The 13,261-nt window shown below is 38.8% G+C and overlaps 1 protein-coding gene across 50 annotated transcripts in view; it reads right to left on the bottom strand.

Annotated features, from left to right (window-relative positions):
* Positions 1-13,261, bottom strand: part of sox6 (SRY-box transcription factor 6) — a 200,998-nt gene that overhangs the window by 71,830 nt on the left and 115,907 nt on the right. For all 50 annotated transcript variants that reach the window (NM_001123009.3, XM_087259709.1, XM_087259733.1 and 47 more), the window contains one exon: positions 10,479-10,547. In NM_001123009.3, the coding sequence (NP_001116481.2) occupies positions 10,479-10,547 (69 nt within the window). The remainder of the gene's footprint in view (positions 1-10,478; positions 10,548-13,261) is intronic.

Here is a 13,261-nt window from a genome sequence, read left to right as displayed (position 1 = left end):
TAAAACTGATATTCAGCAAAAGAGACTCGTATGATTCATATTTTTTATGAAAAATGCCTCAACATTTTTGGTGTCTGTTAAGTTGTTAATATCAAAATGAAAATAGGCAGTTCTTTATATCATGTCTTCATTTTATTGTTAAGAGACACAATGTAGCGTGATGTGAATGATGTTATAGTACACTGTTTCCTTTGAAGAGTTACACAACGTGTCTTTGGGAGTTTGTTTTCCAAATCAAACTTGCAAAGTCTGAACTGATTACTTATTACCGACTGTACTTATTATTGAGTAAAAGCACCAATCAGATGAATTATGTCAGAAGCCATGCCTCCGTTTTCAGATGTCTCTGTTTTCCCCATCCACACAGATATGGAGCATTTTAAAACCAAAATGGTCTCTTTAGCGTTTTCAAAACGTTCTGTTTTCGGGGCTCGAAGACTTCAGGGTAGTGTGGACAGAAGTCATCCCATAACAAAACTTAAAATTCATTTTAAAACTACAATGTATCCGCTTGTTAAGTCATGACGTATTGGTGAATTATGAAATACTGTTTCCAGGTGTAGGCCGCTACTCATTTGAATTGAGAAAATATTAGTTTATGGCCACTTTGTAGTCTTATTACACATTAAAGTGAATTTTATATCATGGTGTACCCAACAGTTTCTGGACTTGCTGCTTCACAAATATTACAATTTTAACAATTTAAAAAAATTAATCACTTTCTGGCTATCGGATATTGAGCATGGATATATACATTGCGATCATGATTTTTGAAAGTATTCCATCGCTTTGTAAACGTTTATTATTACCATTTCATGAGTCTCCCCATACAATTTGATAGGGCGCTTGGACCTGGAAGCCACTTCACATGATGTCACACTTAAAAAACGGATTAGTGTAAACGGGGCCTAAAAGGTAGGTCACAAAGACATTTTATATATTTATACCTTTTGTAAAGAGAAAGCACAATCTCTGGACAAAGATAAATCTTTGTAGTGTGCATTTACATGCAACCAAACATGTAACTTGACTGCATTCGAGGGCTTAAGCAGCTAAATATATATATTTAAAAAAAAAAAAAAAGGAGAGACATAACGAATGAATTTCTCAAAGTCTTGTGTGTTTAATTAGGAGGCTCTCCTGTTCTTTCTGCGCAGACAGGGTTTCTTTTTGTTCTACTTCCCTTGTGAATTCTGTCACCGCTCTGCAAAATAGTGAGAGGAGAGACCTGAACACCATTATGCAACTTCTCAGAACAGACTGCTATTATTCCCCCAGTTTGTGAGCTTTGAAATGTCAAAAAACATCTTCTCGACCTGCGCAAACCGTCGAGCCTCTTGAGCATACATCAAGTTTTATAATCAAATAATACTATTACGCAATCAAAATACACAGGATTGCTTACAATTAAATTAGTTTGTCATGAGCAACAGAGCCGGAAGTGTGTGTTTTGTGTTTGAGAGCTGGCTCTGATTAACCCTTTAGCCCGGCCGCCTCTCCCACCGATAAACACGGCTCTGAGGGCAAACTCTCACAGTGGCCCGGGGAAACGGCACACATATGAGAAAGATCAGTCTCTTTTGCGCGCAGACGTTTGTCTATCAGTCCGCAGGAACAAAGGAATATCTTGAAGGCCCACTCCTCCAGCGGCCTCTCAGACTGTTCACAAACACACTGGCACATTGTGTCTATCATCTGCACAGGTCGTCTTTAGTCTGTCTGGCTTCACTATGCTGGTGGTTAGCCGTGTATAATTAAAAAGAATCTTTAATCTGGTGGCTGTATGCAGCTATTATCAGTTAACCCTTAGAGGCTCCCTGCTGCTCCCCCACACCATTTAAAACCACATGTGAGGGAACCTTTCCTGCTTTGAAGTGAATGTTGACAACAGCTTCTGCTTTAGCTGTAATAATGCCACTCCTCTGCCACTGAGCTGGAATGCAGATCCTATAGCGCTGGATATAACGGAAGCGAAGAGATGTGGAATTACTCTATTATCTTCATTCAAATGCGTGGGCTAATAAATAAATAAACAACTGAGAATAATAATCGAAAATATTTGAAATGGCATCTGTCAGTGTGCTAATATCGAATAAAATGTACTGTATGAAACCCGACGGAGTAGGAGTGAGTGATTACTGAGATAAACAGGCCTACAAAGAATCTGCGCCCACAAAACAAAAACTCAAACACAAATATCTGAACACAAAAATTCTGCATCCTGTCTTCCTGTAATTGATTTTTTCTCGTTATATTTGCAAATGGAAAAAAAAAAGTTCCTCTCCTCTTTGTGAGCTTCGAAATACCAAAAGACAAGGAATGGCTACTGAACATGTGAAGATTTAATTTGTTTTTCTTCATTATCATAGCATCGTGAAAAAGTTTTTTTTTATTTTAAATAACATGAATACATCAGTAAAAGAAGTAAATAAGAACTAGAAATGATTTGAATAAGCAAAGCCTTCAAGTTCAATTCCTCCTGAACACTTTTATACTATAGTGCTCTGAAGAAATCCATCAATCTATCAATCCGTTTATCCATTATATCATTTTGAACTTAATATCAATCCTATTTCATCACATCACATCCATCCATCTGTAAAGTATATACAGGAATCAGAGAGTGAAATTCAATACCTTTAAAGACTTTTTAAAGACTCTTTCTATACATTTTAAGACCTTATAACCACTTTTTAAAAACACTGGCGAGATTTTAACTTACAGTAAATTTACTAAATATTAATGTAAGTAATTAATCTAAAACTGAACGTTATTTTTCATATACTGAATAATGTTGACCTGGTTACTGCAGCATGATGTCAAATCTAGTAGGACTTCATTGATGTCATAAACTACACAGCATCCTGATATTCGTAGATTTAATTCAGCCAAACTTTAGCATACAACCATACATTGCATAATCAAAAATGATATCAAATTTTTTACCTTGCAAAAAAGCATTTAAGACTGTTTTAATACTTTTTAAGGGCCTTAAATTTCTCTACATTTATTTATCAACTTTTAATACTTTTTAAGACTCTGCGGACACCCTGATCTGTGTGCAATAATTCACTCATAACACTTCCAGCTATATACAATACATATACATTAAGATAATACTTTATTCCTTTTATTTCACGCTGTGTATGAGTAGCGGTTCTTGCCAGGAGAGGGTTAGCGATGGAGAGCAGGAGATCTGTGTGATCCAGCCGGTGCTGGCAGGAGAAAGAGGGGAGAGAGAGAGTGGGGACGGGTGGGAGGAAGAACGGGGGGAGGACAGCGGAAGACAGCCACGTGGAGGTTTCTCTCAGTAGAGCAGCAAGAGGAAGCGGAGCCCTGGGGTTAGATAAGTAGAACCAGGCCTGTACAATGACAGAGTGTTTGAACCGGCGGTCTGCTTTAAAACACAGGAAGCGACCGTCGGCACAACAATGGCCCTACACGGACAAACAGCATCTCTGTCCATCAACAAACAGAGCTCAGTGTGACTCTCTCTCTCGTAGCTGCACAGCTCGAGGAGGGAGAACCAGATCTGAGCTAATAAACTCTTGTTTGCTGTGATATGAGAGACAGTATATGAGTGTCATAATGGGATTCTCAAAGAGAAAGAGTTGTTTAATCTAGATGATTTTTTTTTCCTTAAACAAGCCGTAGCCTCGCCTCTCATCAGTATCTAAAGTTCACGCTGACCTTTGAAGGAATCATTCTTCTCTTAATTCTTGTGCGTGTGTGTATACAATAAGATGAGCCTGCCTCCACCTGTGTGTTCTCCTCCCTGCGTCACCTCAGCTCACGTCGTACCAGCCCCAGCGTGCAGGAATGCCTGGAAAACGGCCAAGTCTGTGCTCGAGATGCACGTCAAAACCCCGGCCCGGATCATCCCAGAGTCCAGCCTGGGAATTTACAGCAGTTGTCGCAAAACATGGGCCCAGATAGAGACAATAGCACCTAATACTCATGCACACATGTACAGGCCTTTGAAATCTCAACTGCGCACAGCAGCTGTAATCGTAAGTATTAAGTGTAAGAGACATATGAGCTCAGCGAACAATGAGCAGTCTCTTCTGACAAGCTCCTGGATAAAGAAAGCTTTTTTTTTTGAGCTCAGGCAAGGCTAAAGGAAATTTAACAGGATAAATTATTACTCACATATCAATATTTTTATGATGATCATAAACTTCAGTACTGTCTGACTATTAATTTCATGCATTATTTTCATGCTTTTTCTTTTTTTTTTCAAAGTGTTTTAGAAATTTTGAGTTTCTACATATTAATATATACACACTCGCCGGCCACTTCATTAGGTACAGCTGTCAACTCCTCGTTAACGCAAATTTTTAATCAGACAATCACATGGCAAGTGAGCATCAGAATGAGAAAGAAAGGTGATTTAAGTGACTTTGAACGTGGCATGATTGCTGGTGCCAGGCGGGCTGGTCTGAGTATTTCAGAAACTGATAATCAACCAGGATTTTCATGCACAACCATCTCTAGGGTTTACAGAGAATGGTCAGAAAAAAAGAAAATATCCAGTGAGCAGAAGTTCTGTGGGCACAAGTTCCTTGTTGATGCCAGAGGTCTGAGGAGAATGGCCAGAATGGTTACAGCTGATAGTGAGACAACAATAACTCAAATGACCACTTGTTACAACCGAGGTATACAGAAGAGCATCTCTGAATGCACAACACGTCCAAACAGGCGGATGGGCTACAGCAGCAGAAGCCCACAACAGGTGCCCCTCCTACAATTAGACCAAAATTGGACAATAGAAGATTGGAAAAACGTTGCCTGGACTGATGAGTCTCGATTTCTGCTGAAACATTCAGATGACAGGGTCAGAATTTGGCGTGGTGGTGGTGGTGTAATGGTGTGGGAGATATATTCCTGGCACACTTTTTGATCATGTCAGACTGGCTTTTTGAACAAGACAATGAGTTTACTGTACTCAAATGGCCTCCATAGTCACCTGATCTCAATCAAATAGAGCACTTTTGACATTAAAAAATTAGCAATTTTGGTTTCCTGTGAGGGTCGGGTAAGGCCATATAATAAACCATTTTTTTAAATACAATATGTCTATGCAGATTCCTCATAAACCACATATAGATGTAGAAGTATGTGTGTGTGAAGCTATCCATAATCACAGCTGATTTTAATTGTACGAGAGCGAATAAAGCAGTGAGTGTAAAAGTCAGGGAGACTGGCTCTTTGTAAAAAGTAAACAGGTCAGCAGAAGCCGAATCACTCGGCTTGATTAATACCAATTCTAAACGGCTAAGAACAACACAGCTTTGCCTTCCTGTTGGAGGCGGTGACTTCGAAATGGTCTTATTTGTGCGGCTTTACTTGTCTTACATAAGCAACACATTTTCTCTTTCAGATCAAGATTTACTTCGACATTTGTTTTTAATTGTTCCTAAGCCTCTCCTTCAATCTCTGATGCCGCTTTTAAGTTCATGCTTGAGTCAAATAACAGTAATCCGGTCCCTGGACGGAATTAGTTGCCATATGAAATTTCTCAACAAGAGGCTTTTGGCTAAAGGAATAAATAAGGAGAAAAACCTTCAGCCTGAAGTTCTGATAAGCCTCTAATGCAGTAATCTAAACATCTGTTATCTTTAAACAAGTGACATTGTAATTCCCAAAAAGACAAAGACTCAATCCTTTTGACTCTCTGAGCTCTTTGTAAAAAAAAAACTGATGAAAAAGAGAGAAGGGCAATTTAAAAGTGGTTTGATTTAAGCAATGCACAGTGCCAAACAACTCTGGAGAAAACCAGAACTGGTTTTCAGAGCCAGCGCTGTATTGTGTTACAGGCCTGATGGTTTTATTTGGACCCCATTCAGTCCCGTTTACAGAATCCAGTGATGTGATCAGTTACATCATCAATAAAGGTCTAAAGAGCCGCTTACCGTGTGAGCCAAAACAGTAGCGCTTTGATGGGAAAGCTGGCTCTTTAAACCACGCACACGCTCCATGCTAACAGCGGGGAAACCCAATCCTTGCATGCTGTTTTACCACTCAACTTTTACGTCTTCTACACGAAGGCTGAAGAGCTTGTTTGGAGTACTAATTAACTCAAAGCTGTTGTATATTAAGAGCACTGGGCATTTTTTGTAGAGCTAGTTCTAATGAAAACAGAGTGCCAGGGAACTGCATTAGCAAGCCGCTTCTTCCTCTCACTTCCCAGTGCATTCCAACTCTTGTCTTTCAACTTTTCCTTCTTCTTCCTTTACAACAAGCCGTGGCCTCTGGAGGCGGAAGTTAAATGGGTCACAAAGGGAGGCAGTGGTAATGATATATTGAAACAAAGTCAGAGAAGATGAAACGAATGATAAGATGGTACCAGTCCTAAGCCTGACTTGCTTGGTGTCTCCATTTCTAGTGGTGTTCTGGTGAAAACATTCATGATTAGGAGCCAGTATCACAGCCATTAAAAGCAACAGATGGACACACTGTCTCTTTTGTTTAAATCTTGGACAAGTGGTTCCTTTAAGAAAACTGGGTTTGAAGTCCCATAATCTATAGGCAAGTTAACAAAAACAAGCTACACTGTAAAACATATCTGTTAATTAACAGTTTCCGTATTTTGTGTTTTCAGTCTATTTACAATTTCATAAAGGGACCTTGATCCCTGCTCTGTCTACATTCGATGTTGAAAATTTAACTCTACAATTTAACAATGTGACTTTTATTGGCATTTTAGTAGTTTGATATAACAATGTATAAGATATAATATATAGAGAAATAAATAAAACGTACTGACAACTTATTACAAGGCTTTTGCAGCATAAAAGGCAACACCAACCCAGACAATATATCACTTTAAATTATTACAAATGCTCATAAAAGTCACTTTTTCCAACTTTTTACAGTTTAAAGTTGTCACAAACTGTTAATTTACGGATATTTTAAAGTGTTTATTATAGGTTGCAAAAATCCTTAAAATAATTAAAATTGGCCAATTTATTATTTAACGCTGGAATAGAAAAAAGGAAAAAGATACAACGGACGTGCAACAACTTTAATCATAAGGTAAACACAAAACAAAACTTTTCATCTGGAGCTTCTTCACAGGACTCGACACTTGTAAACACTCACTCCAACAGGTTCGTGTGGCTCTCAGTCCCACACACACTTGTCAGCGCTACCAACCCGACCTATCAAAGAGTTTGCACTACGCGTCGTTACGACATGTAGTTACATTTTTTAAGAGATGCGCGTCAGCGATGGTAACAGCGAGGGGTATGTGACCACATGAAGGCTGCGCCTAAACATACGCCTGCGCTTGGCGCCGAAGTATAAATCAGCCTTAAGTAGAATAGAATAAAATTATTATTTTTTTTTATAACATTATAAATATCTTTTCAGTTATACATTTGATCAATTTAATGTTTCAATGTAATTTTAAACATAGGAATTCTAGCTTGTTACGGTAATATCTATACTGTTATGACAGCCTAGCTAATGTCATACAAGAGAAAAAAAGAGCTACTCCTCAGTCATGACAGTACAGTGTAGGCCAGCTGTTTAAGATCAGCTCTGTTCCGACTCCAATATCCAAACCAAGTAGCTTCCACTTCTAAACATAATTAAACTGTTCACATGAACTCCACTGCTACCTGAAACCTGTCAGCATGTAGGGGCCTGTTTACTAAAAGGTGCAGAGCGCTACTTCTCACAGACAGGGTGCGATGGAGTGCGCCAAAACAGACGGTAGTAGCACAGTGGCTAGTTCTGCGGACGCGACAACAGCGGGAGTCTTTAACAGATTGGGCCTTTCTCTTAAGAAGTGCACTTGAAAGAGGTTTTACAGCCGAGCTATAAATCTGTCGCGCTTCAGGCTGTGTAAATAAGACAGTGGTTTGTTTTTACCTGACACATCTGAGCAGAGAGAGAAAGAAAGGCTGATGGTTAACCTCACAATGATAGGTAGAGCATTGAGAAGAAAACCGACCTGGATTCCTTTCTGAGGGCCTCAAGCTCAGGGGCTTTGAAGTGTAAGTCAAACGCAGAGGAAGATATGAGACGTGAAAAGTGAGGACTGAGAGGACAAGAATGAAAGAATGTGTAAAAAGAGATGAAAAATGAGAGACGACCAGCTGACGTACTGAAAGGAGGAGTGGAGATCCTTGTACCTGTCTCCAATGAAAGCGCAAGAGAAAAAAAGAGAAGAGGAAGAAGAGGAAGAGAGTATCTCCAGGCACAGACTGCTCTCATTGCCCTTGGCTTTTATGTGTGTATGGAGTGTGTAAAGACCTTGACCACTGCCACTGACCAGCTTGTGTACGTCCACGTCTCCGACTGGGTGGTCCACTAACCTTGCTTGATTGAGCACCACATACCACACAAACCAACTCCTTCACACACACACATACACACAAAGGCACACTCATTCTTCTGCTGCATCTTTCCCCCTCCGTCTTTCTTCGCATATAAGTCACATTTATTTATGGCGCTCTTGTAAGCATTCTCTTTATTCTCCCTCCTTTCCATTTTTTCATTTCACATAATTGCTCGGTGGAGGGAGTAAAAAAAAAAACGCAATCCACTTTGTGGCGAGAAAACGGATTTGGGTGACCGCAGAGTGTACTTTGCAACTAATCCAATTCAATTATTTTTAAGCAAAGAGCAAACTTTTCAATGAGTCTATTCTTGAAGCACACTTACAAAGAGAGACCTTCAAAAGATCACTCAAGCTGACTTAAAGCTAGCAGCAAATATTTGCAAAAGGCAAGGTTTGCGCAATTTACGTGTCAACACGCCATGTTTACAAGATCGTCGGCCACAGCGGAGTTAAGGTGCTTTCACACTAGCACTTTTGGTCCGCACTCGGCTTCATTTGACATTAAAGTATGGTACTATTAGTTAGTGTGAATGTGTCTTCTGAACTTGCGTGTGCACCTGTAAACCGTACCCGTGTCTGGGGTACGGTTTGTGCGAACTCTGGTATGGTTCACTTCTGATATAAATGTGATTAGGGTTGGGTCGATAGACAATGGCATCATCCATCGCTGATGGCCTATAGACATCAGGATGCTGAGCCGGCATCGCGATCCTCCACTCCGCCCCCATTGCAGCAGCAATCCACTAATGAAAAACACACATTCAGGCCCCGTTTACACTAATAGGTGTTAAAATGGCATCTCAGAATGAAAACGATCCACGTCCACTGGCGTTATACCTAGCATTTCTGAACAGCTCTCCATCCACATTACACCGCTGAAAACGCACTTCACGTGACCAGACACACACACACTTTGTCATGCGCTGCAGCTTAGAGCACAAAACCCCAGAGAGCAGTGCAAGTCAGACAGTTTATCAAGGATGTCCCATTGGATCGCGTCTCACTATAGTTGTTAAACGTGATATTTAATTAATCTTGTCTCTATCTAACTGTTTTTCGGTCTTTTGAATCTACCAGGTAAAGTGTCACAGCGTCAGTTCACTCATAAGTCATTATGAATTACTTAATTATTAATTAATAATTAATTCACCACCACCTACGACAATGATGCCATCGTCCATCGTGATGTTTCCCATTAGACATTGTATGATGCCAAATTGGTCAACATCGCCCAACCTTAAATCCAATCGTACCAAATAACGGAAGTGCACCGCCAACTGTATAACAAGCTTTAGTTTTCGTAATGTTTATTCGTGTGTGTATGTCTGTGTATCACCTGCCTTGGTGACAAGCGGGACAGTGCAAACAGGTATAATGACTGCTTGTCTCCACCAAAAATGACTTCTGCAGAAATCACGTGATGTTCTGAACATTTTTCACGTTTTTTAGTGGCAGATAGATGCAAGTGGCTCTGTATTTTGTTTTTGGTAACAATACCAAAAGATTAAGCAAAAGCAGAGTGACCATGATATGCAGACATCTCCATTTTGGAGCCTTGCTTTCATGGCCGTCACCTAGAAACAGCTGTACACAAAACTGCAGCTTGATGACGCAAGCGTACAGAGGTTCAGAAGAAAAAACACAATGTGAACACAAACCAAGCGAGAAGGTGGCAATTGAACTTGGGTTTGATGCAGGTAATTGAAGTGTGAAAGCACCCTTAAAGCAAAGGAACGTGATTTTTTCCAATATCGGACAGTGGGAAACGAGGCTAACAGTAGCGCTATTTTTTCCAAAGCCGCTGCCACGTCACCGCGCTGGGACGGTGTAATTTCAGAGGCATTTATCACCGGCTTTCATGTCTCAAACCCTTAGGGCACTTTTCCACAAAACATGCAAACAGGCACCACTTGGTGTCATTAAGCTTTCCCTCATTTCTGTTTTTTTCTTCTTCTCTTCCTTCATTAATTAGGGAGTGATAATTATTCGACGCATCTATAGCCCCTTCCGAATTACCATTGGCCAATTATCCTGATTGGTGACAGTTGTAACGTGATTGATGACAGTTGTAAAAACAAAATAAGGGTTTCTGACAGAAGAGGAGATGAAGACGTGAAAGTCGAGCACTGACCTGAATCTGCTGCTGGAGGAGATTGATTTTGTGCTGTTGCTGCAGAAGTTGCTGCTGTTGTCTGGCGATCTACAAAGGGAGAACAATTTGTTTAGATGAACGCCAAGAAAGACTGGCCTAAACCGTTAAAAGTATGTGCATTATCACAGCGTATAAGAGAGCAACCTGATTTATTATAGCATGTATTTATGCAGACAGATAATGCATGCAATCAGAGCTTGTGGGTAACATCTCTGGTCCACCAATTGACCCTAATGACTGTAATCAGGAAGCTGCTAATGTGCATCATACCCAGCTCCGGGCCGGGCCAGGGCGATGCGCTGCAGGGTGAAAGACTGGCATGTTTATGCAACCTAGGAGTGGTCGGGTCTGCCCAAGGGTGGGCTCTCGACGTTAAACGAATCCCATCCACCCTCCCTCTCTCCCGAGCCTCTACAGACTCCCCCGTTCCTCCTCCTCCTCAGTTAGCCTGACAGCCTAGGTTTAAGTGTCATTTAATTTTCATTTTCAAATATAATTACAAAGTGTTCACTGTAAGATATCACCCGTCTGCAAATGTGTCAGGATTAATTTGTGCTGGCTTCTTCACTAGTGTCAACAGTTAATTACTGTGTCGTGTCTGGATGGCTAAATGACATCCTAACTTCAGGCCCCAAATCCCCCCCCCCCCCCAACCTCTCTCTCGCTCGCTCTCTTCTATCCTCTCCCTCCATTTTGTTTGTCATTAATGGAAAGGGATGCATTCTTGAGCGTTTTCCGAAACAGTAAAATCCTGCAATAACCATTCATTAAAATCAGCTGAGCATATAATGAAGATACAATCCTCATAAAGTTGAAGAGTTGTTAATAGGACAGATTCAGAAGCGCGTGCATCCATTTCAGGTAAACCGCATTAATATGCACCTATTCATCTGCATAATAAATTGACAGCAATTATATGGTTTGGCTATAAAAACAGAGAAGATGTAGATGGATCTTGTGCGACATTAACGGAGCTCATGAGCTGCTGATGCATTCAGTACGCCTCATTTGCTTGATCTACACATGCTGCTCATGCAAACTTTGATTTAATAGTGATCAGTTTCCCTACCAATTTGCACGCTTCCATATTGCATTAATTATATACAATAACTGTTACTTTGCACGTCCGTCCACGCAAACGCAGAGCCTGATTTGTCAAGGAGTGAAACATCAGGACATAAACTAAATCAAAATATTAAATCGCTAAACAGAAAGACTCATTACATATTTAAAAGCATAGAAGAGCAATCTTGTTTTAAGTGCCTCCTCTGATAAATAAGACCATAAAATGAGGGTATGCGATGCATGGCTGATAATATCATCATTATACTGGCTTTAAACAAAACAGGGATGGTTGCAGAGATGATGAAAGAGTTGACTATGGGAAAGTGTGAAACTGAATTGAATTGGCATCTCCCAATAGGAAATTGAATTGGAATGACAGGAAGAGGAATTTATTAAATTGTAATTTAATGAATTCAAGAGAGGCCATGAATTCACACTGGTCAACAAAAGTGCATTGAAATGATAAATTAAAAGTGAACAAACTACTAAATCACAGTCTTTCAGCCTAAAGTTTGAATAGAACATGGAAATAGCTTACTTTAATAGTATTGCATTGTTTTCCAATGTAAATGTTTAAAGATTCTTATTTTATATTATTTTAAATTTCACTATAAAAGCAAAATGACAAAATATAAGAGGTTTTTGTTTTCTGTGAAAAATGTCAAAACAAAGCAAGTTTATGATTAGTACAAGAACAGATATCTGACAACCGGCTCAGAACAATTTTGACTGAAAAACAAATTTTCATACCCCAAATTACAGATTACTTCTTGATCTAAGCATAAACTCATATAACTAACTTATTTATTTATTTATTTATTTATTTATTTGTTTGTATTGCAAAACAAAGATATGGAGGAATATATTTATCGAATAAATGTATTTGCTTTTTCCATAAATTTTCCTCATGAGATTTTTTGCTTGGATTAAAGATTTGTTTTAATGCATTAATTTGTGAATGAGCAAATTAAAGACACTTTTAAAATCTGATACATAAAACTTGACATGAAACATTATTCCACACTGGTCAACAAAAGTGCATTAAAATGTTAAATTAAAAGTGAACAAACTATGATGATATGACAATCTTTCAGCTTAAGGTTTGATTAGAAGATGGAAATAGCTTATCTTATTAGTATTTTTGTCTTGTTTTTCAATGCAAATGTCTAAAGATTATTACAGTATTTAAGTGTTTTATATTACACTATAAAAGCAAAACGACTAAACATAAGAGGATTTGTTTTCTGTGAAAAATATCAAAACGAAGCAAGTTTATGTTTAGTGCAAGTACAGATATCTGACAACCATAACATAAACTCTTTATTTGTTTGTTTATTTGTTTGATTGTATTGCAAAACAAAGATATGGAAGAATATTTTTTGTATCAAATAAATGTATCTATGTTTTTTCCATGAATTGTTCTCATGAGATTTTATGCTTAGATTAAAGACTTGTTTAAATGCCTTAAATTGTGAAAGGGAAATTTTAGATTTTTAAAATTTGATACAGAAAATTTAATTCTGTGAAATTATTCCACACTTTTTAACAAGCTATGATAATATCCCAGTCTTTCAGCCTAAGCTTTGAATAAAACATGGAAATAGCTTACTCAGTATTTTTGTCTTGTTTTGCAATGCAAATGTCTAAAAACTCTAATAAGTATTTCTAAAGTATTTTGTATTTCACTATAAAAGCTA

This window comes from Danio rerio, chromosome 7 (genome assembly GCF_052040795.2).
Source record: "Danio rerio strain M-AB ecotype USA chromosome 7, GRCz13ab, whole genome shotgun sequence".
Lineage (NCBI taxonomy): Eukaryota > Metazoa > Chordata > Actinopteri > Cypriniformes > Danionidae > Danio > Danio rerio.
This window is presented reverse-complemented; position numbering and strand designations above follow the sequence as displayed.